The 23754-nt window shown below is 33.0% G+C and overlaps 1 protein-coding gene across 3 annotated transcripts in view; it reads right to left on the bottom strand.

The window, feature by feature from the left end:
* LOC118185412 (nephrin-like) overlaps positions 1-23754 on the bottom strand; it is a 1505573-nt gene that overhangs the window by 419294 nt on the left and 1062525 nt on the right. For all 3 annotated transcript variants that reach the window (XM_085813712.1, XM_085813714.1, XM_085813713.1), the window contains 2 exons: positions 21080-21367; positions 27-314 (listed from right to left, as the gene is read on the bottom strand). In XM_085813712.1, coding sequence (XP_085669838.1) covers positions 27-314; positions 21080-21367 — 576 coding nt within the window. The remainder of the gene's footprint in view (positions 1-26; positions 315-21079; positions 21368-23754) is intronic.

A 23754-nucleotide genomic window follows, 5' to 3' on the forward strand; every position in this document is an offset into this window, starting at 1 on the left:
CACAATGACAAGGAGTAACAACCTACCTTTATCGCTGAGTATGATATCTGCAGAGTCATATCCAAGAGGATTTTTTGCAGTACACGTATATATACCATAGTCCCCTTCGTCAACATCGCGCACAATAAGTATGGATGTCCACTGGACCTCATGTTGCGAAGTGAGAGACGCACTGTATTTATCACCAGTCATTCGAAGAATCGTCCCATTAAACGTCCACATTATAGTTACATTTGGAGCTCCTTCTGCTACACATTTCATTCGTCCAACTGCTTTCTCCAACTCCCCTCCACTTCGAATGATCGTTGGTTTAACTGTTGGGAACCAGAAACTTTGTTAAGATAAGTGTATTCTTATTGGCAATAATACTAGTTGATAATAACATCCAATTGATAACAATATCTAATTGATAATAATAATTGTACTTTAAATATAAATGCTTGACAGCGGAAGAATGTCAGACACATGGCTACATGTTTGATTGCATCTTTTAATGACAGTATTATGGCTAATAGTCTTGATACAGAGCCAATTTAATGCCAATTCTCGAAACTAACCAACAATACACATCAATTAAATCTCAATTTACTACCTTTTCCCGCCGATTATAGGGCTTCGAATATCAATATTGCTATTGTTTCAAAGTGTTATTGCATGGTGTTCTGAGAGGTGTACCTTTAATGATGTTTTCTGTTATAAGCAGCCGTTTTCACCATTTAAGCCGCAGTCGAAGGCAAAAATGCTACTTTAAAATTACGTCTCACCTAACTCACGGCCACACAATCATGTGGAATGTATGGTTTCAGTCACCTACGATGCAACTGTAACGTGTTGCTTTTAGTGCCATTTCAGATGAATGGCTTATTGGGAAAATAGACCCTTATCTGAAATAAGGAAGAATTTGGCGTTTAATATACAATTCAGTATTTCCTCAACAGTGTACAGTAAATTTTTACACTTAATTTAAACCATATTTGAGCCAGTCTTTAGTATATAAACATACATACACATATATACATATTTAAATAAACACTAATCGGTACATCCAGTATTATATGTAATTTCGAAGAGATTCCTTTATGTATACACACACACACACACACATATATATATATATACAGAGAGAGAGAGAGACAAAAAGTAAGAAATTTAGACCCAAATTTACAAAGAATACTTATATATATATGCGATATAACAAAATGCGATAGCTGTTTTAAAAAATAATTGGTGACTTCAAAATTAGCATTTGGTGCTCTCCCCCTAAATTTATCTTTTCTTCCGAATTCGAGAATCTTCGAGGATTATATAACAACCTCAAATTAATCAATCATAGCTTAGAGTACATTCTGCATGTATTTTGTATAAACACCGCTCGGAAATAAAACTACGTCACTCTCTTTCTAGCTTTCACCTTGCTAATAGCTCCTCGCGTTACTTTCCCGTCTAAACTGCCTGCGTCTTAATTATAAGAATCAATGTACATAGAAAATTGTCGTATTTCATTATGATTGAATCATACAAATGTCTCAGGATTTCATTATATTTGGATAAACATCTATGCAGGTAATTTTATATGTTTGAAAATAAAGACTGGAATAAATTCAAGTTCATGATTTTTTTGTGTCATCTGTAAGACTTTACTCTTAGTTACGACGACTGCGTGCTGTTTCCTCTTCTATGTTCCCGGGATTATGACACATACACATATACGTATATATAAAACTCGTCTGTCCGAAACATTACGAGACAGCTTTTTTTCCTGGCATATAATAGTAACCGAGACTCATAACTGGGATAAAACTGGAAATTCAATTCCTCATGGTTCGGTTGTGCAACCGAGCCTCATGATTCGGTTGTGCAGGAGGATTCATCGTGTTAGTCCCGAAGGATGGAAGTATTCCTTTTTGCTGCACTACTGTGCAGGCGCTCACACGGCTGTAGTTGTGGAGCAGTTTCTAGGGGAGAGGAAACGTGTCAGCTCATAATCAATTTCCATATTCACCCATCTTGGTGCCGAGTGACATTTGTTTGCTCCCGAAAATGAAACTTTACTTGAAGGGCCAACGCTATGAAGACGTATCCGAGATTCGAACCTCTACGGCACGTATGTTGAATAATATCTCAAACAAGGACTTTTCTGGCTGTTTCGTACGCTTTCATGACCGTTCTCTGCATATTACCTAGGTGGGGGTGACTATACGTATATAGATATATAAATATATGTAAGAAAAATAAAGAATATATAAGAGATTAAATGCGCAACGTAAATTTCCCTTCTCTATTCTAAAAATAGTAACCCCTTTCTGCACTGCATCATTTCGAGATTATTCTATGTCATATGACTCTGACGTAATTCTGGTGATGTAAATCGAACTAAAGCAGCCAATAATAATTTTACAGCAATATTAACTATCCAATCAAAATGCTTTGAGAACTAAAACTAACTCAGTTTGACTTGAGATTTCATCCTGAACATAACGCACTTTCTTTCTATGATTTGCCTTAGCTGGACTGCTGTCTGTCTGCTTTCTTGCTGCAAAGTTATCGAAAATGTAAGCCTTTTGGCACTGTTACATTTAATGTGTCGACTTGTGTGTAGACGTAACATGTTGCTGAAAATAAAACTGAAGATTTAATCTGCCTCCACCTCAAACTTCCTAGTTATTATGGATCAACACTTCTACGCCATTCAATTTCCTCCTCCTGCTCTTCAGTTATTTTTGACTTTGTTTTTCTTACACACACACACACACACACACACATATATATATATATATATATATATGATTGCGTAGAATACTAATCCCTAATGAGTAGGAAACTTTGCAGTCGAGGCAGATTGAATTCCATTTTTATTTAAATTCACGTTTGTGGCCATATTTCACTTCAACTTTAATCGTGCCTATTTCCAGAACATTTACATTTTTGAATACTATTGCGATAGGAAGAGAGCACAGCGAAATTGCATCCAAGCAGCAATAGAGATACAAATGAAGTGTGCATTAATCCAGGATGGAAGATCGCCAAGAGGAAGGTTTTGGCTTAGGTTAGAAAAGTTTCAGTTCTCAGAGTTTAGGTTCCGAATCATCTATGACATTATACGTTACGCAAGCTGTGGTAGATTTATCTAGAAATAACGCAGTACAGAAATGTTATTATTATTTTACAGAAAAAAGGAAATACGCAAAATGAAAATGAGGCTATAATGAAAATAAATTATAAAGCTGATTTACATATTCTTATCTAACACACACACACACACACATATATATATATATATATATTTACTCTTCAGGACTACTGATCTACAACACTGATAATCAAAAACATAGTTCCTACATTTTAAAAAATATGCCTGGAGTCTAATTACGTATTCGCCCAAAGGCAAAAGCACTCTATTATATCCACTAAAGATTATGCAAAATTTGGTCTTGAATTCAGTTCTTTTTTGTTGCATTAACATGAAAGGCTGATTCAAACATGTGTAAAACTTATTTTCTATGGCTTAAATATGTAAGTAATGCAACTCGTATAATGGCATCAAATTAACACAATTTTTTTCTTTCGAAACACAAAATATTATCTTGAATCCTATGTTTTATGCTGTATCTTCTTGTAAGAAGTGTTAGAGTACATAATCATCACATATGTACAAAATAGGCTTCATTTCAAAGTTTATAGACTTTTATCTTTATTTATTTAGCCATGTTATTTAAAAATTAGCCTTAACCTTACTTAAACAGCTTTTAAATTGTTGATAATTCTACAAATATTGCTTGCAGATTTCCTAAAGGCATAAAAACCTTAACCGGAAGATAAAAACAACATAATACAATCATTTTTAATGCAAAAAATGTACAATTTACAAACATATAAGAGTAAAGAAACTGAGATCACTGAGCCGGGTAACAGAGTGGATATATATATAAATATATTTATATACGTTTGGTGCGACCGATTGCAACCACGCGGTGCACATCTACATGTTATAGAAGTCCCATATACAAAATTTCAACGTTCTGAGGCTACTCGTTTTGAGTTATGCGAGATACATTCGTACGCACGTACGTACATACGTTCGCACAGACGCCACGAAAATTTCTCTTCAATTTATTTTAAAGCAGTTTTATAATATTTTTTGGAGGAAACGAGTCTTTTATTCTGTCCTTACGTACAGATATCACGCAAAAACATCGTTAAATTGCATTCTATAGCGGTCAAAATATATATTTTCGTTGAAATATGCTGCCTGAAACTTTTCGCGATTACAATACTTCCTTTTTACTTCGTACAAGAAAGTAAAATAGCATTCTGACATATAATCAATACAACGATTATAGAATCGTGGAAAAAGTATATATTTATATTACAGTTTTAAGGTATTGCTCCTCCCCCTTTGTTAGCATGCATTCGTAGTGTAGAGGTCTGCACGCTGGGCGCGTACTCCAGAGGGCTGAGGTTCGATTCCCGGCGAGGGCGTTGCTCATTTTTCATTACTCCTGACGCCACAGTGGCGTCCGAACTAAAAGGATGGACAATGATTCTCCCACCCAGGATTTGGGGATTGGGTCCCCTAAAAACCCCAGCCGCCCTTTAAAAATGGGAGTATATATGGCATTTCTCCCGCCTTTTTAGCATTCATTCGTAGTATAGTTTTCTGCACGCTGGGTGCAAATTTCCCGTGGCTCGATTCCAGGTGAGAGCGTTGCTCATTTTCATCTCTCCGCTTCGAAATAACCTAATATCTCTGCACTGGCGCCCGAACAAAAAAGGGTGGTGAATGATGATTCTCCACACCCAGGATTTGGTGATTGGGTCCGCTAAGAACCCGAGTCACTCTTTAGAACGGGGAGTATATAAGGCAGTTCTTCCGCCTTCTTAGCATGCCTTCGTAGTGTAGTGGTCTGCCCACTGGGCGCATATTCCATAGGTCCGTGATTCGATTCCCGGCGAGGACATTGCTAATTTTTCAAGGCTCCTGCTTCCAAAATACTTAATGTCTCTATACGGTAATTAAAATTAATTGACTCTTTATGTAAAAAATTAAATACATGTTAACTTATTAGAAATATTACTTTATGTTTTTAAAAATTGGTTTTGTTACTATAAAAAAGAATAAAAATTTTAAAATTACCAACGACATCCATATTTTATCCGAGTGTCAGCCTCCCGTTCAGCGGTGTGTACAATCTACTACCACTAACTATCACACTAACAACTTCCATTAAGCACCATACTTAGTACTTGACGGCAGCGACATGTTACAGAGAAAGATCAAAGAGTTCTAGAGCAACACGGAATGACCGTTTCATTGCACAGCTGAATTAACTGAATTTACTTAGCAATTAGTCATATTTGATAAATGTCAGCACTGGATATAAGAGGGTTTACTGAAATAAATTCGGCAAATGTGCATGAATATTGAATTGGTACTACTACAAAGACCTCACTGACTGCGATCTTACAAATCTTAACAACGAAAGAATCCAAACAGTGACCAGTAGCGTGATTTGCTGAATAAAATGTGGCCAGTAGTAAACAGAATTTGTAACCTTTTGAGAAAGTGCTGCTTCATATTTCTGTAGAGTAGAACAGAATAGAATTTTGATTTAAATCCTTGAAATAAGCATGTGAGTTAGGCAGACAATAGTAATACGTTGAACTGCTAGAGGAAGACTAAAAAAAGTGTATAAGGCAAAGAAATATCTAACACCAACTGGTATTGAATACATGATAACCCAACACCAACTGGTAAAAGTTTAGACTACATTCGAAGACTTCCAAATACACATTACTATTTAAATTTCCAGAAATTAGAGAAAAAAAAAATTTAAAAAAGAAAAAAAAAAAAAATCTGAAATCCTTCAGATTTTATATTACGTCCACAGGGGCGTTGTTTAACGTTTATTGTGTTACCTTTATTTATTAAATATCACGCTCTTTCCACTTAAACCATAAAATTCAATTCAATATAAGTATCACAAAACATTTAAAAAAGCATATCTTTAGAATTTCTGATTCATAGTCTCGAGCGCTGGAGATAAAAAAGTTTCTCTTTTCATACAATGTTGCTAATCGTTCAGTTTCTTAATCAAAAACTCTTAAATGCTTTACAAAATATGAAATAAATTATAAAAACAAATTCCAAATTCCGGCTTACAGATGCCCATATTCGGGTGGAGACGTATGTTATTCAAAATTGGATGTATCTGGGTACCGTTGTTTTATCACAATGCGAGAAGCATACACATATTTATGCACATTATTCATTATTTAATTTCTTTAAATATAATATAGGACTCTAATATTTGGTGGCAACAATTTAAAAAGTGAATCGCCGTTTATAGTGAATCAACGGAAAATACCAAAACGAAATTAATAGCCCTTCTGTGCTAATTACCTCTTTGGGCTAAAAACATCATTATCTAATTAAGCAATTTATTCTATACCGGTCGCAAAGCAAATGACGTAAGAAATGTCCTTTAAAAAAGACAGAAATAAGAGAAGCTTTGAAAGCTCATAAAAATTAGTATTATACGTAGTATAAACTAATTTATACAAATTATATATTCATTTGTATCCATTGAATTAATCATTAGAAAATAAAAATAAAGATTTAATTCTTATGGAGCACATTTAGTGCTCGTACATCGCGCGGTTTGTTAAGCAAGAACAGGGTAATTGAATTTAAAAGGTAAATAAAAAGATCTTAAGTTTTGCCAAACGACTGTTTTAGAAATAGCTATGCACGAAGACATATGAAAGATGAATTAAAGCTCAGCGTTTGGATGATAAAAGTTGCTTCTAGTACCTTGCTCTTCGTCTTATCGTTACGTTTCTTTTATTTTGCTAGAATATGATCTTGCGTAATTAAAAACACTCCGACTCCTTAGAGCTGAAAGACAGAAAATTTAGTATAAAGAAAGTATATAAAATTTATGGATCTGTTATTCATCATTTTTAGCTTATATAATATATTAGTTGAAAATATAAGCATAAAATTGAATTTTTGACAAAAAACTGAATAATTTATAATACTTTACTTCATTTCTTATATTCAATTCTTACTATTCCATTTAATACGGAATTTTGACTAGATCAATTAATTATACAAAGCGAGCGGTTGCTGATATGCTGATTCACTTTATTTTCCGAAAAAAAAATAACATTTTAGGAGATAAGCTACCCTCTCTCAAACGTGCTATTAAGACAAGGATGTGCCTAAGAAGTATTAAAAAAAAACGCTTTACTTAATACAAATGTTAAAAGTTAAGATTGCAGTGTGATAATGCATCCAAACGCAAATTGCATTTATTATGCAAAATACAAAAATGAATGCAGTCCAAATGTATTAAGAGAATTAGCAGTTTATATAATTGTCATTGTTAGAGTTACAAATACATCTGTGACTACTTACAGTTTAACAAATACTCACACAAAAAGAAATATAATACTTGAAATTTCATCATATATGTAAAACAACAAAAGTGACAGAGTTAATTAGCTTCTTAATCGTATTATATGTATAATATTTAAAAATATTTCAGCCGTCTCTCGAATCCCCGAATGACTGGCAAGTTAAAAGCGTTGGAAAGATGAAATGGCCAATGCTTATTTGGTAGTCTTCGAAACATTCTTCAGCAAAATTAGAAAAAAAAATACTATGATTTCTTGTTCCCTATTGTGATATTATAACTACCATAAAGTTATTTCAAAATACAACTTTTGGTATTTAATTGAGACAGGTAGATTGCATTATTCAGTTCATAGCTAAGATTGGAATACAAAAATATGCAGTTCATTATCGTAAAAATAAATCTGATAGAGATTTTTATCTCCATAAAGGAAACAGCCAGAACACTAAAAGTGAACACAATCGAGGAAATAAATCGAAACTAGAAAAGAAAGTTGAGAGTGTCAAAGGGGTTGAGGAAAGTTCCGTCGAGATGTAACTTCTGTCACTTCAGATCAGCCAATTAAATTTAGACGGCGCCACTGTAGAATAAATCTGGCGAATCTTTTAGGCAGTTTGTTTCCTTCGTTAGATCTTACTACTATTAAAAGCTATAACCAAAGGATTCTTCTTCAGTATGCTTTTTGTACGGATTTTGTAACAATCAATGTTTTTCTTTTCTTTCATTTACAGCTTTCATTTTAGGCCTGTTAAATCTCTATATAAGTTTTTTCCCCGGTATCACACGTATAGTAAAGGAAGTAGTATATTCATTAATTCGTTAGAACAAATTTCATTTCATCTTTTAGATAAATCTTTAATAAAAGCTGTCTCAAAATATGCTTTTATAATACACAAAATGAATAAAACATGAGTTAATATTTGGCTGATTGTACATATTCAGTTTCATAAGCAATATCAACTTTATGATTTTTTAACGTCTAATCAATTACGTTATCGAGAATATTTATGTAATATATCTATTAAAATACCATAATGTCACATTTGTGCATTTGGTGCGTTAATATTAATCAAATATATTATTTACTGCGTTATTATTTATTTAATTATTGCATTACTATTTAATTAAGTATAAAAATGAAAATGTTATGATTTACAACTCTAGAATTATTACATTTTTACGGTCTCTCAAATTTTCATACTGATGTCATTAGAATCTGCTATTTAAATGCGGTGTATATCATATTTCTGATAGCCAAAAAATACTATATATATATATATATATATATATTTCGTTCTTTCTATTTTTATATTTAGCAATACGAGTTTGAATTTTAATCATCATTCATAGCTTAATAGAATTGGCTTTTGTGCTCTATTTTACAGATTACTATCTTATATTTCACCCGATGATGTTCATCTAAAGGCATTTAACTGCTGTAATGCAAAATTCAACATAAAAACTTACAGTTCTTAGTTAGGTGTTAAAGTTTTGCAAAATTTCTTTTGGTATTTAGGCTAAATTACTTAGGTGATGTCACATAGAAACTTTTATACTACAGCGAGTTTGTGAGCAAAACTTTACTACGCGAAACGAACTCGTAGCAAGTTCAGTTTGGTAGAAAGATGGCCTGTATGCAAATACTGAAAAGAGGCCGTCGAAGTTAATCCTAGAATACGAAAATATCTGCAGCAGGTACTCGCAGCACAAGTCAATAAGCAAAGGGAGGATGAAGAGGATTCTTGAAGAGAATTCGCTACAAGTCTTAGTCAGCTATACTTGTAATATGTTAAAAGAATCGCAATATCTTTTCGCTTACTCAGATAACCTCCCAGAGAACTGGTACGGTTGTACGATAGATTGCTGGTGGTCGGAAAGCGAAAACAGTGTCAACAGATGATCGTTATAACATTCATTCTTATCAAGCGTAAAGATAAAAACATCAATCAGCGAGCAACTTGCTCAACAGCTGCATATGGCAATAGAATACCACGTATCGCACTTTACTATTACCAGATTCTTAAAAAATGCGACTTTTTTACTTGCTATCCTAATCGTTGTATCCCGTTGATGGCCCCCAATCGACCTGTCCATTTAGATTGATATAGCACACAACGATTAGGTGTATCATAATAGGGGTCACGTCCTCTTTGCACACAAGAATCATTTCATTACCTCATTAGCACGAACAATTCTAGCTACCAAATGATATGGAGAGAGCTGGGGATACGAAACAGTAACATTAGGGAAACAGGTCGTTATAATGGCCTTGGTTTGCTCGTCTAGGAAGATATTCACGAAAAAGTCCTTCCCCATCTTCGTCTGTTCCGAAGATTAATTGATATAGTCTTCGATTTCATAGATGCTAAAGAAAAGCCACATTCAATTTGCGTTGTGAAGCCGCTGCTAGAAAATGAAGATAGTATTCGAATACATTCGAAAATGAAGATAGTAATCTCACAAGCATTTAACTCAGGCTGCTTGCCTGAGTTAAATGCTTGTGAGATGATCTTTCCGTATGACCACATCTTTCGGTCTTTTCTAATTGAAAACATAACGTCTGTTCTTTCGGCGAACACCTAGTAATTGAAGCAGATGTTCATCACAGGGTATTTAATCTTGCACATCAAGAGCTGTTCAATAATCTGTTATATAGAATAGAGCAATGGTGTCCTCCATCATTGTAATTAGAAGCGCTGGCACACCTAATTAAGTAACTTCTGTTTGTAGTTCTCTCACTTGCACAGATAATCATTTGCACCAAAATTCTGTAAAGCCTTTTCTAATTGAAAACATAATGTCTGTTCTATCAGTTCAAGAGGAAATCTAATTTTCTTCATTTTCAAGTACTAAATACTGTGCATGTGTTTTAAATTTTATGTCTCCCACGTCATTTCTTACAGAATTACGGTGAAAAAAGTCAGTACCTTACGTTCCGAATAAGAACATTTATGAGAAATTTAATTAAACGTATCAATAAATGCATTTTTTCGACCTAATTAGGGCTTTTTATTAAATTTTTACATGAACGGAAGCTATTTTTCAAATTATTTTAGCGCAAAATTGTTTGTGTCTAGTTATTAACAAACACGTGTGACTTGTATTTGCTGTAATTAACCAATTAAAGTATCCTTGGCAGGAATTGCCAATGAACATATTGTTACGTTATTTTCTTCCTTCACGTTCGTATGGGGTTCGTGAGGATTTGGAGTGAATAACGGCAATACTACTTGATGAAGTATCGAAACACACTTTATTAGCCAGTATTGTCAGGACAGCTCTAAAACACGTTTCTACAGTCGTCGATGAACTACTATAAACACGCTGACACGATCAGCGACACAGCCTCCAGGCTATCAGGCTATCGCGGTGGAGAGAGCTTCACGGCAAACCACTAGAGTACAGCTCCTGACTCTGCTTGGTCATTCTCGGAACTCCACGTACTCTCGAGACTCTCCACACTACAACTCGCGATGCACTCGACGACACACAGAGCACAGCTCTCGACTCTTCGGTTCAGTCGTTCCCGGAACTCAACACGGTCTCTCGACGATGCACTAACCGCGATACACTATGAGATTCTTTCGGTGCACTCGAATACCCACTCGGCACTCGCTGCCCGGCTGTCAACTCGATCGACTCCGCAAGGATTGACTCGCTAGACGAGACACCAACTCGATACTAACTCTCCGCGTACCAGCATAGTTTATATAGATTTTGGCTGGTGTTCGGGAACATTCTGGGCTAAGCCGGTAAGAATTCGTTCCAGAAGGTTCTCTATCCGTCCATGGCATATCGCTAATTCTGTCGCCAGATGTCGCCAAATGTGGCAAACCTGCCTTATCTTGCTAGTTTATGCCAACCCTAAAACTGCTTTGCGGGGAACCTATGTCACCGCGCCTGGACGTGACTTGTATTTGCTGTAATTAACCAATTACAGTATCCTTGGTATGAATTGCCAATGAGCATTTGATAACCTTTAACAACCATGTATACATTTAGATGTATACTGTTAATCTATTTAATCCTTTTATATTTACATTTCTTTAGGTCCTAGTTTAGTGTTTCAAAGTTATGATTCTCTAGAATATAAAAATTAAAGAAAATAGAACATACTCCTGTTTTCCAATGTTATATTAGATATCAGAATTCAGTGTGAACTATATCCTCTACAGTGAGATAATAATTTATTTATGGATTTTATAGGTAAGTGTTGAAAAAACGCAAATGTGAAATAAAAGATTAGGTTTGAAAGAAGCTGCTTATATTTTGCCATGTATTTACTTTTGATACTCGAATGAATAAAATATATGACTATAATAGAAAGACACACATTTAAATGCAAATACTAGTAACCTAGCCATTGAATTAAGAGGATTAGGTTATTTGAATATGGCAAAACTGCAAGGGCTATTTGCCTAAGAGGAGTAGGGGGCCTTCGTGAAGGATTTTCTGGGGTAAACTGGCTCGTATCCACGTTGCACAACCACGAAAACTAAACATGTAGCCAGTCCGTCCTCCTTCGATCGAACTAATTTTGAAGATCTTGCAATAGATCATGCAATACATTCTGTATTATATGAGCTCTAACTTCCTTTCCCGTTTAGTCATCGGGACTCGAGCCAGTCGAATTGCCAGTACTCAACGGTCTTGGCCACTCGGCCTTTGATACGGCTGACTATACTACAAATGATGACATAAAGGAAAAACCTATGTAGCGGGATTTTCTTTCACAGTAGTAACATTTCTTTAAATAAATGTTGATGAAATGAGAAAAGAACTTTAAAATGTTAAATTACAAAAATCTTAAAAATATATATATTATTAATATAGACAAAATGTACATTTCATTAACCGTAAACAGGCAGATAGCCCGAATGAGATTTGTCGTAATCTCAGTAACCAAACCAAACCATATAATATAAATGTAATATAACCATATAATACAAGAAAACCGTATAATATAACCTAACCATATAATATAAATTTTTGCATAGATATAAGATATTCTAAAGACGGCATGGGACTGTCCATCCAACAAAATAAACTTTTTTCCATATTTGATCAAGTTCTATTCTGTGTTCATTAAATATGTAAGCATTTAAGGTAATTTTTTTATTTATTAAACTATGAAAGTGATTCCACGCTCTAAAATAATGTGACAAATACTAAATACCTCATTGCGAAGATCTTTTCAAAAAGAATCTCTATTATCAGAGTTCTAACTTCCTCTCAATATAGTGAAAAAGAAATTCTCTCGTTATTTATTTTTTTCTAAATTTGTAACTTTTGTGTTATTTTACTGCTATAAAGTTCCACGTAAAAACAAACAGACCATTTTAAAACAGTTATTAACATTTCATACTTGCTCAGTTGTGATATTTTCTAACCCTCAAGGCTCATTATTTGTGTTTACACACAAAGAAATTTTCCACGTCTGTCTACGATTCAGTGTATGCCAAGTACCTAATTGACGTTGAAAATCGCTTAATCCCCCTGCCTATTTCCTCGAGATCGTTCTTACATCCTAAATAATTATGAAGTTAATTATACATAATCCCTAGTCACAGTCTGTCCGTCGTCCTATTTATGCACGAAAACTCCAAAAATCAACTTAGGCTCTCAGTTAATCCTTTATTGTTTTGTCCCTTTTAAAGGTTAAATTTTTTTTTTATTAAAAAAAAAAAAAATATTCGAAAAGTGATGTTGATTTCTATTTTTTTTAACACTCATATTTTTAGTCCAAAGGGGCTTTGTCCCTGAAGAACTATTGTTTTCGTTTTGCGATTTTGCATTGGTTCACTATAAATGTCCGTTCCACTTTTCAAACTGTTGCCACCCAATGTTAGAGTCCTGCATTATATTTGAAGAACTTAAATAATGAAAAATCTGCAATAAAAAATGTATGTATATTTCTCGCATTGTGATGAAACAACGGTACATAGAGCCACTGAATTTTGAATGACTTAATCCTACTGCGAATATGGGCACGTGGAAGCCCAAATTTGAAATTTATATTATTATCAATTTCATATTTTGTAAAAATTCAATAAATTTTTTATTAACAAACTTAAGGATTTCAAAGCGAGCAATGGCAACGTTGTACAGAAAAAAACATTTTTATCTCCAGTGTGCGATACTCTGTATCGGAAATTCTGAAGGGTATGCTCAATTTAAAACTATTTTGCGATATTGCTCTTGAACTGAATTTTATGGTTTAAGTGCGAAGAATGTGATATTTTGTAAATAAAAGTAACAGTCAAAATGTTAAATAAACTCCTCTATGGGTGTAATTGTAAATCTGAAACCTTTCAGATTTCTTTTTTACTATTTTATTATTCATTCACCTTTCTTACATTATCTGATTTTTCAATTTGCATACTTCTTTATGCGTAAAAAGTCTCTTCTATATTTAAGAATGCCATACTTATCAGGCCTCGATTCTTGATACGAGGTAACGTGTATTAAAAAATTCCTAAAATGGGTCTAAAATACATTGCATTTTGAAATGGTTAAGCTATTGAATCCAGAAAAGCTAACTCGATTCTATATCCTTCTAAACTGAGTTGAATTTAAATTTTGCTACAAATAAATTATAATTTGATATGCATCTTCATTCTCGTTCCTTCGAGCATGTCTTTGTGGTGCAACGGTAGCACACTTGGCGTGTATTCGAGAGCTCCAGGTTGGAAAACCAGCGAGAGCATTGCACATTTTTCACTTCTCCTGGTTCAAGAAAAAAAAAAAAAAAAAAAAAACTAATGACTCTACAGTACTTATTCACTAAAATACGACTTCAATTTTTAATTCTCACGTTTTAAAATTTTTGTACTTATGATTGACTTTTATATACCTCTTAAACATTTTTTTATAATTATACATTTTTACATACGTAATATTTTCCACCTTCTATTCGAAGTTTTTTCACAGAATTTATGTTTATTTACACATATGTGAGTGTAACGAAATATTTACATTTCATTTTTCTATTACATTATTATTCCCTGCAAACAAATATTAACAGAGCTTTTCTAATTAGACTTTGCATGGAACAGGGCAAAAATATTAAACTTAGAAATTATATAGAAGACAATTGGAGTTTTAACAACTGGTCGACGGAAAACTCTGTACAATTTATTGGCGAAAATTCTAACTATAGTTAATTGCTAATTAACTTTGAGCAAACTTTGGAAAGCACGTACATATAGGCGGAACATGGGAAGCGAAACGGCGAAGAGGAATGTCTATTTATTGACTTTGAGTGGGCAGATAATTATTGGATGTCAATTAGCGGAAATCTATCGGGAAAATAGTAAACGAAGCACCATTGACCACTGTTCGGAGACTGTTGGGTAAAATTTAGAAATTTTAACAAAGAATGTACTGTTGCATTTTTATGTCAGATTTTTTTCCAAGTAGTCAGAATAATACGGCAGCCTAGAGTGCATTTAAGTAAAACGTAATAAACATGTTTATAAATGAATAAAGCTTGAAAATTCGATACATACTACGCACAGAAATGAAAGGAATAAAAGGAGTTGTTAAAGCTGGAAATTTCTAATTGAAGATTAACAAGATGTCTGTAGCCTATGACATCTTGAAGTCAATTGCTGATTGTAGGTTAGAAACTTTATTTTAATGCTGTAAATTTGTCACAAGGTTTTCTGAAAATGAAGATGGTTCTAATTCTTTATATTTACATGATGCTTTAATTTTAAATCTGTAAAATTCAAAGCACGTATTTATGTAAATTATGGTTTTAAAGTTTGTAAGGCATCTTTGAAGTCTGCGAATGTTTCTTTTGAAGACCATAGTTATGTTTAAACTCAGGTGATATTAGCCTGTTATTGGTGGGATAGAAAAATGTCACTGGATGCTATCAATACAGTAACATTTTTTAAAACTAGTTCGATTTTTTTGTTTAAAATTGCATTTTTATGTGCAAATCTTGCATTATTTTTTTAATTTATCAAAAATTTTTTTATGATAAAATACTTTCAACAGTTTCACTGATATACGATTCAAGATAATAAGCACTGGATTGAATTTATTAATTGAATAATTGAATATTATTATTGCTACCGCCCTAATTCTACAGATAAGAACAGAGCATGAAACATACATAAGTAGATACGCAAATGCTAAATGCAGTAGTAAAATTATCTGTGTTCTTATACCATTCTAATTTGTCTTCCAAACATTTCCTTATACCTTTCCTAAATTTGAATTTGAAACTAATATTAGTTGCAATCACATCTCGATGCTTTTATTGAACACAAAGAACCATGAAAGTGAAGAAGTTATTTAATTATTTAAATTTTCTCAGGTTCTGGATTAAACCTTTTGATCGAAGAAAGGCCAAGAGGAACATGCTAGCTTTGGAATCGATATATAAGTTAATTTTTCACACAGCGCCCGTTGTTTCCCCTAACAATGGCCTTGAATTTGCTGATGGCGTTAATTATGTACAAGGTAAAGCTTTTTTTGCAACGTAATTCCCACAAAGTCTGCAATTAACCTTTTTTCAAAGTCTGTTTTTCTTTAGCATTAAAAATAATAAGCTTCTGTATGAATTACAAAGACTTGTGGCACCAGAAATTTACCTTCATATATTTCAATTAATCTGCAAAATCTAAGATGTATTGAAAACGTGTTTTATAAGCGTTTTTCTTACAGGGACATTTCATGATATTCTATTGACATTTTTAAGAGTTAACTGACAAGTAGTGGAAACAAAAGAAATTTGGTGAAAATAAGTAAATGTTTACTGTATATTTTCCATTTAGTTTCAGGAAATATGTAATTTACAAGTAATTTCATTATGAGTGAATATTTTAGAATATTAATTGTCGATTAGACAGGACCGTGATTAGTGACACTGACTGCGATACAGATGGTGACGGAGGACGGGGAGCATATAAGCATTCTGTACCGCACCACGCGCATAGGGAAAATACATTCTCGGGATTGGGTATAGCTTCCGATGAGATAATTTCTTCTATGCTTAGCAAGCCTTTCCTTAGGCTCGAGAGTACACCTCCATGCCATTCGTTTACATTTTTATAGCAGTATCGAAAATATTTTTACTGTTAATGACGTGCGCTGTATTTTTGGTTCCTTGAGATGACACTTCTTACAGTACTGTAGTGTGGAGAATTAAATTTAAAAATTGTAGTGAATTTCTCCTCTAGAGAGAAAAAGTGTTATTTCTTGCAGTGTGCTAAATCCGTAAATGTGTATTAATATTCGGTGCAGAGATTTTTAATAATTATATTTTTAATTTAAAACTGTTCATAGTAACGGTGTAGTGATTATTAATTTATTATTTCATCTTCATTCTATATCCATTTTCTGCAGATGTAATCTTCGAAAATATGAGATAAATCATTTTTCGCAGATGGCAAAAATGTTGTGAGTTGCCATAATAAACAGTAAATTTACTATATTTGTACTCAGTTAGGAAGATTAAAATTTAATTTTGAAATTAGACTAGTATAGATTTGGATTGGAGAAATAACGATACCTATGTTTAAATTGAATAATATTACTTTATGAATAGTACATTTTTAATGTGTAATATCTTTCCTACCTTTCTCTAAAAATAGTGTTTATCGGAAAAGGAAGTTCATTTAGTAATTATACACGTGTATTAAATTCAGCGACAATACTGAATGCTCTTTTTTCTTTCATTTAAAGTAACAGAATATTAGAAAAGGAAAAGACATGGATACTAACATGGAAATAACACATGCATTTGGAAAAGAAATATTTTCTGCAATATGAAAGGAAACAAACGGAATAAAATTGCTAAAGCACACACTGCCTTTACTGCCTTTACAGTTGGGTCGAAATCGTTGGGTAATCCAATGTGTTTTGGTTTTTATACTAAATTCTAGAACTTGCTATTTATATAACCTAAGCGCTTAAATTTGCGTCTGGTATTAACAGTATCTTTAAAGGAATATATAATTTTATTGTTCCTTAAAACAGGAAACCATCTGCAGAACGCAAGTAAACCTTTTGGTATGGCATTATTGTTAAAAGAAAACAAACGATAATTTTAACATTTACGTGTCCCTCATGCGCGTCATTCATCGAAAACAAAACCGTAAGAATCCCTCCTAAACGTCAATACACAGAGAAAATGATGTCATAGGAAAGTATGTCCAATCACTATCACGGATTTTTTCCTATGCGCGTGGCGCAATACAGAATGCTTATATGCGGACGGGGACACTTGATGAGGAAAACATCTATATATAACCCATGCCCTCTCCTGTTCAGAGCAGCATCTCCCAGGGACTACAAGAGTGCCGCTTAGGGAGTTTATGTATTTGAGTATAAGTTTTGCAGAGATAATGGTTTTTACATTGGCCATAATGGTATATGTGGTACAAAGTAGCATCTTTGTCTTGCTCATAGGGTTGTATATTATAAAATACTATATACATGCAATGAGTTTGAAGCACAGTCGCGATGGCTGAGTATTCGTGAGCAACTTCTTCTCGCGATGGCGAGAAGAAGTTGATACCAAACTAAGTTCAGTCAATTAATCATCTTTATTTCAAGATTTCCAGGCACACTAGAATAATTCCTCGTAGACAACACACTCTTTAACCTTACAATTACATTATTGCAATTATCCACATTGTTTTTTTAAAAAGGAGGACACAGGCATTTTAAAGAAGCGTGAAGATATTAGCAATGTAGATGCTAGCAGAATGATGACGTAATTAGATCGCCAGAGATATTTATACCAAAGTAGGTGCGATTTTAGAGACAAGCTATGATTGATTTTAGTTGCCATTTTTCAGTAGCGTTACATAACGTAGAAAGTTCTCGAATTTCGGAGAAGAGATGAATTTAGGGGGAGATCACCAAATCTAGAATGTTAATTTTGAGGTCGACACTTATTTTTAAGCATTTAAGCAGCTATTGAATTTTGTTATATCTTATATACATATACTATAAAACTAAACATAGAATGCAATATATATATATATATGCAACATAAACTGACAATATAAATATACACATAGCATAAAATATATACATAAATATAAACAAACAGCATAAAAGTATACAAGTAAAGAAATGTAACATTATAAATATGAAGTAAAGTACGTCGCTGCTTTGTCATGATTGCTTTGTTATTCTGTACTGTACTGCTCTTAGTTAAGGATTTAAAGCTCTGAAATTTCAAACTTCCTCAAAATGCCATGAATAAATGTTATTTTCTTGAGTACAGTTAAGAAACCACTCTCCCACTTTGTGCCTTGATTACTTTTCTTACAATATACATCCAAACTGAAGTCGGATACATAAACTGCTGACAGAAATGTTCACGTGTAAACGAATACAAAAGCCAGCCTTATATACGGAATTTTCCGTCCATAATGCCGACAGGGTTTAGAATGCTTCAGGAATTCATTTTTTCACCATGTTTAGCTGTTTTAAGCATTGCCAGTGATGAGAAAGTTTAGTAAATTATGGGGGCAAAATAAAATAAAATATAAATAAATAAAGTAAAACTAAAACAAAATTTCGAAAAAAAATATTCTAAAAGCTTTCAGATTTTACATTACGCCCAAAGGAGCGGTTTTTTTAATGATTTGTGGGTTACCTTTATTTATTAAATATCATGTTCTTCGCACTTAAATCATAAAATTCAGTTCAACAGCAATATCGCAAAATAATTTCAAAATGCGCATATCTTTAGAATTTCAGATACATAGTCTCGCGCGCTGAATCTAATTTTTTTTTCGTACAGTGATGCCATTGCTGCCTTTCAAATCGTTGAGTTTGTTAATCAAAAATTGTTACAAAACATGAAATAGATAATAAAACAAATTCCGAATTTGGATTTTGGGATGCCCATATTTGGGTGAAACGTAAACGTAAGTTATTCAAAATTTGATGGCTCTAGGCACCGTTGTTTTATCACAATACGAGAAACACACATACATTTATGCAGATTCTTCATTGTTTAATTTCTTTAAATATTATACAGTGTTGTAACATTTGCCACCAACAGTTTGAAAAGTGAACCGACATTTAAAGTTTTCAACGCAAAATGCCACAACGAAATTTTGGGCTAAAGTCCAGATCATTATCTATCAATTTTTTTTTTTTTTTTTTTTTTTTTTTTTTTTTTTTTAAAGTCCAAAGGGATTTGAATCCCGAAGGACTATTAGTTTCGTTTTGGCATTTTGCTTCGGACTCATAAATGTCGGTTCACTTTTCAAACTGTTGCCATAAAATGTTAGAGTCCTGCATTATATTTGAAGAAATTAAATAATGAAAATCTGCGTAAATGTATGTATATTTCTCACATTGTCATAAAATAACGGTACATAGAGTCATCGAATTTTGAATAACGTAATCCTCCAACGAATATGAGCATGTGGAAGACTAAATTTGAAATTTGTTTTATGATCGATTTCCTATTTTTTAAAACTTTGACGAATTTTTGATTAACAAACTCAAGGATTTCAAAGCGAGCAATGGCAACGTTGTGCAGAAAAAACATTTTTATCTCCAGCGCGTGAGTCTCTGTATCGGAAATTCTAAAGATATGCTCGTTTTAAAACTATTTTGCGGTATTGCTGTTGCACTGGATCTTATGGTTTAAGTGCGAGGAACATGATATTTAATAAAGAAAGGTAGCACACAAAATGTTAAAAAACGCCCCTTTGGACATAATTTAAAATCTGAAACATTTCAGATTTTTCCTTTGTAATTTTTTTTTTTTTTTTTAATTTACCTTAACAAAATATGGATATTTTCTTAATTTAAAGCACTTTTGTAACTGGAAATATATGACTACGACTAACGATTGCGAAAATAAAGGCCAAGTACGGACTTTAAAGCCGAGTAGGGGTGTGTATTTATATACACGCACTTTATGTACACGTTTGGTACGGCTTACTACAATGAAAATGAGAGTTGCACAACTAGATGTTATAGCAGCCCCATACAAAATTTCAAATTTTTGCGGCGTATCGTCTTTCAGTTATGCGAGATACATACATACGTACGTACTTTAATGTACGTACAAACACCACGAAAAATTTCTTTTTGAATCTATATTAATTTCAATTTACAATCTTTTTTGAAAAAAAGAGTCCTTTATTTTGTCTGTACTTACAGAAGTGGGGCAAAAGATATCGTCCTAAAGATAAGATATCGGTAACTCAATAATCGATAAAGATAGATCCAAAAGATAACGGATTCGGGAACTGTAAAAATGAATATTTTCGTGTAAATATGATACCCGAAATTTTTCGCGATTGCAGCACTTGCTTTACTTCGTACAAGGAAGTAATGATACATTCCTAATTATTGTATTATGTCTAGTAAGAAATATCTTACATAATCAATTTTCTGTTATCAAGCATTAAAAGGAAGGTCGTTTATAATGCCCTGAAGATTCATAATTCGTATTCAAGAAAATGTAATACTCATCTAGAAATACAAGCTGCAATATATGCATCAATATTTTGTTTCCATTTCTAGCCGAAGCACATAAAATATTTTTGGTTTTTGGACCTGGCTGCAATATCGGTGTGAATTTTATTTGCCACAATCATCCTTCGAAAATAAACTTTAGCTCCGCACATAAGGATAAAAATATTTTATTCTCACCGCTTCGAAAAGAAACTTACAGAGAACATTGAGGGTCACTGATAGAACGGACGGGCCTCCAATGCCGTTGTCAGCCCAACATTCCACAGGACCTCTTAGATCCCTGGAGACATTGGAGATATGAAGAATCGATTTGGTGCTATCGTGGGTCGGGTGGCTATTTCTCGTCGATCCAGCCTTTATCCGCCATTTTATCATTTCCGTTTTGGCTGGGCCGCCTGTAGCTGTGCATTCCAAAGTGGCCTCCGATCCTTCAAATACAGGGCCCGATGGCGATGCGATTATCACAGATTCAACGGTAGCGCCATCTGGAAAAAGAAGAGGAAATGAAAGAAACTGTTGAAGTTTTGCAAAATTTATGACTTGTAGACAAGAACATGAAATTTGATAAAATAGAAAAACCTGAAACTTATTTATTTACTTAAAGGAAAAAAAATCACAAAACTATTGCAATCTAAAAAGAAAAATAATCGCATATTTCTGCACATATGTACACATGACTTCTATCTAGAGTCTGTAACTAAATTCACTACAACAAAACATATTTGAAAGATAATGTAACAAGTTTGATAGGGTATACTTTAGTGATATTCGCACTGGAGTGATGACACGATAGCAACCATTCACTGTTAACCTATCACTTCATCACTATTTCTATGATGAAGTTAAATGTTGCACTGAATTTACCTCATAGCAATCTTTCTCAAATCACTAATTTTAAAAATAGCTTTTTTTTTCATCCTTTCGCAATTATTTCTTAACCTGTCCATATAGATTCTAGTTCTAGCATTCATATTGCTTAGAAGGACCTAGAGACGATTTCCAACCGAATATTTCAAATACGAAATTCATTTGCATTATAAAAAAAAAACTAAGTTTTTATGTTCACTAAACCCTTACCTTGTTATTTTTATCTTTACTGTCACTTCTACTTTCGTCGGCTTCTACCAGGATACAAGTTAGTTAGCTTGGATATAAAAGAGGAATTCTTGAAGTTAGGGAGGGAATTTTTTGCAGTGATGTTGATCTTCGCTTTCCTTTCTCTCCCAGTTCTTAGAATTACATAAATCGGCTTAAGCATTTTGGCTAGAATGTTGCTCTCGTACGTAAACGCCTGAGCCAAACCTTAGTAGTTTTTTGACTTATAAATTCCAAGCATTAATTATTTACATTTTATTTAAAGCGTTTAATGTTATTTTAAATCTCGCAAGCAGAGGTGTCAGATTCTATTAAACATCAGCTATGTATTTGATCAGCTAAAATTATAAAAGAAATGATTTGTTTTAAATCTTCATCTGAGTTATAATTGTTTCACTAAGACTTGGGCGATAAGATGCCTATCAGTCTACACGGAATCATAATTTATATTTATTTAATTTAATTATTTGTCCAAAGAGGCTTTGTTCCTGAATGCCTATTGTTTTCGTTTTGCGATTTTGCGTTGAATCACTATAAATGCCTGTTTCACTTTTCAAACTGTTGCCACCAAATGTTAGAGTTCTGCATTATATTTGAAGAAATTAAATAATGAAAAATCTGTTTAAATGTATGTTGATTTCTCGCATTGTGATAAAGCAACAATACATGGAACCATCGAATTTTGAATGACGTAATCCTCCTACGAGTATGGGCATGTGGAAGACAAAATTTGAAATTTGGAATTTGTTTCATTATTGATTTCATATTTTGTAAAACTGTAACAAATTTTCGATTAACAAACTCAGGGATTTCGAAGCGATCAATGGCAACACTCTACAGGGATGAAAACCTTTTTATCTCAAGCGCGGAACTGTGTATCGGAAATTCTTAAGATACGCTCATTTTAAAATTACTTTGCGACATTGCTATTGAACTGAATTTTATGGTTTAAGTGCAAAGAACATGATATTTAATAAATAAAGTTAACACAAAAAACGGTAAAAAATCGCCCTTTTGGACGTAATTTAAAATCCGAAACATTTCAAACTTTTTTTAAATTTTTGTAATCATAAGTAATTCTTAGATTTATGTTCAAATAATAGGATGTCGTACAAAAGTATGGCGTAATTGCGTGAGGAAGTATCGTTGAAAATGGCTTAATAATAAAACCATGCTTAGAAAATCTTCCTTGTCAAATATAACATGTTTCGTAAATAGACAATCATATTACCTTAATATACTTAAGGGGGGAAAAGTAAAATCTGAAAGATTTCGGATTTTATATTACGCCCAAACGGACGTTTTTTCCATCTACATACGCATACACGTTTCGAAATTATTTGGCCTAATGCTACATTGGACTAAAAATATTAAAAAACAGCACATATTTTGAATTTCGGATAGTCAGTCTAGCGCGCTGAAGATGAAAATGTTTTATTCCCTACCGTGTTGCCATTGCTTGCTTTGAAACTGTTGAGTTTTCTAAACAGTTTAGGTTTCACGAAATAGACAAAAAAAATGTCGAATACTTCGGGTGGAGGAGGACTATGCTATTCAAAATTTCATAACTCTAGGTACCGTTGTTTTTTCGAAATGGGAAAGACATAAATTCATGAATATTCATTATTTAGTTTTTTTATAATATAGGGCAATAGTATTTGGTGGGAACAATTTGAAAAATGATACAGCCGTTTATAGTGATTCGAGGTGAAATGCAGTTTCGAGACTAGTAGCTTATTTGATAGTTAAAAAAAAAAAAAAAAAAAAAAAAAAAAAA

This window comes from Stegodyphus dumicola, chromosome 3 (genome assembly GCF_044657685.1).
Source record: "Stegodyphus dumicola isolate Sdum_Otavi_A_Nest chromosome 3, ASM4465768v1".
Lineage (NCBI taxonomy): Eukaryota > Metazoa > Arthropoda > Arachnida > Araneae > Eresidae > Stegodyphus > Stegodyphus dumicola.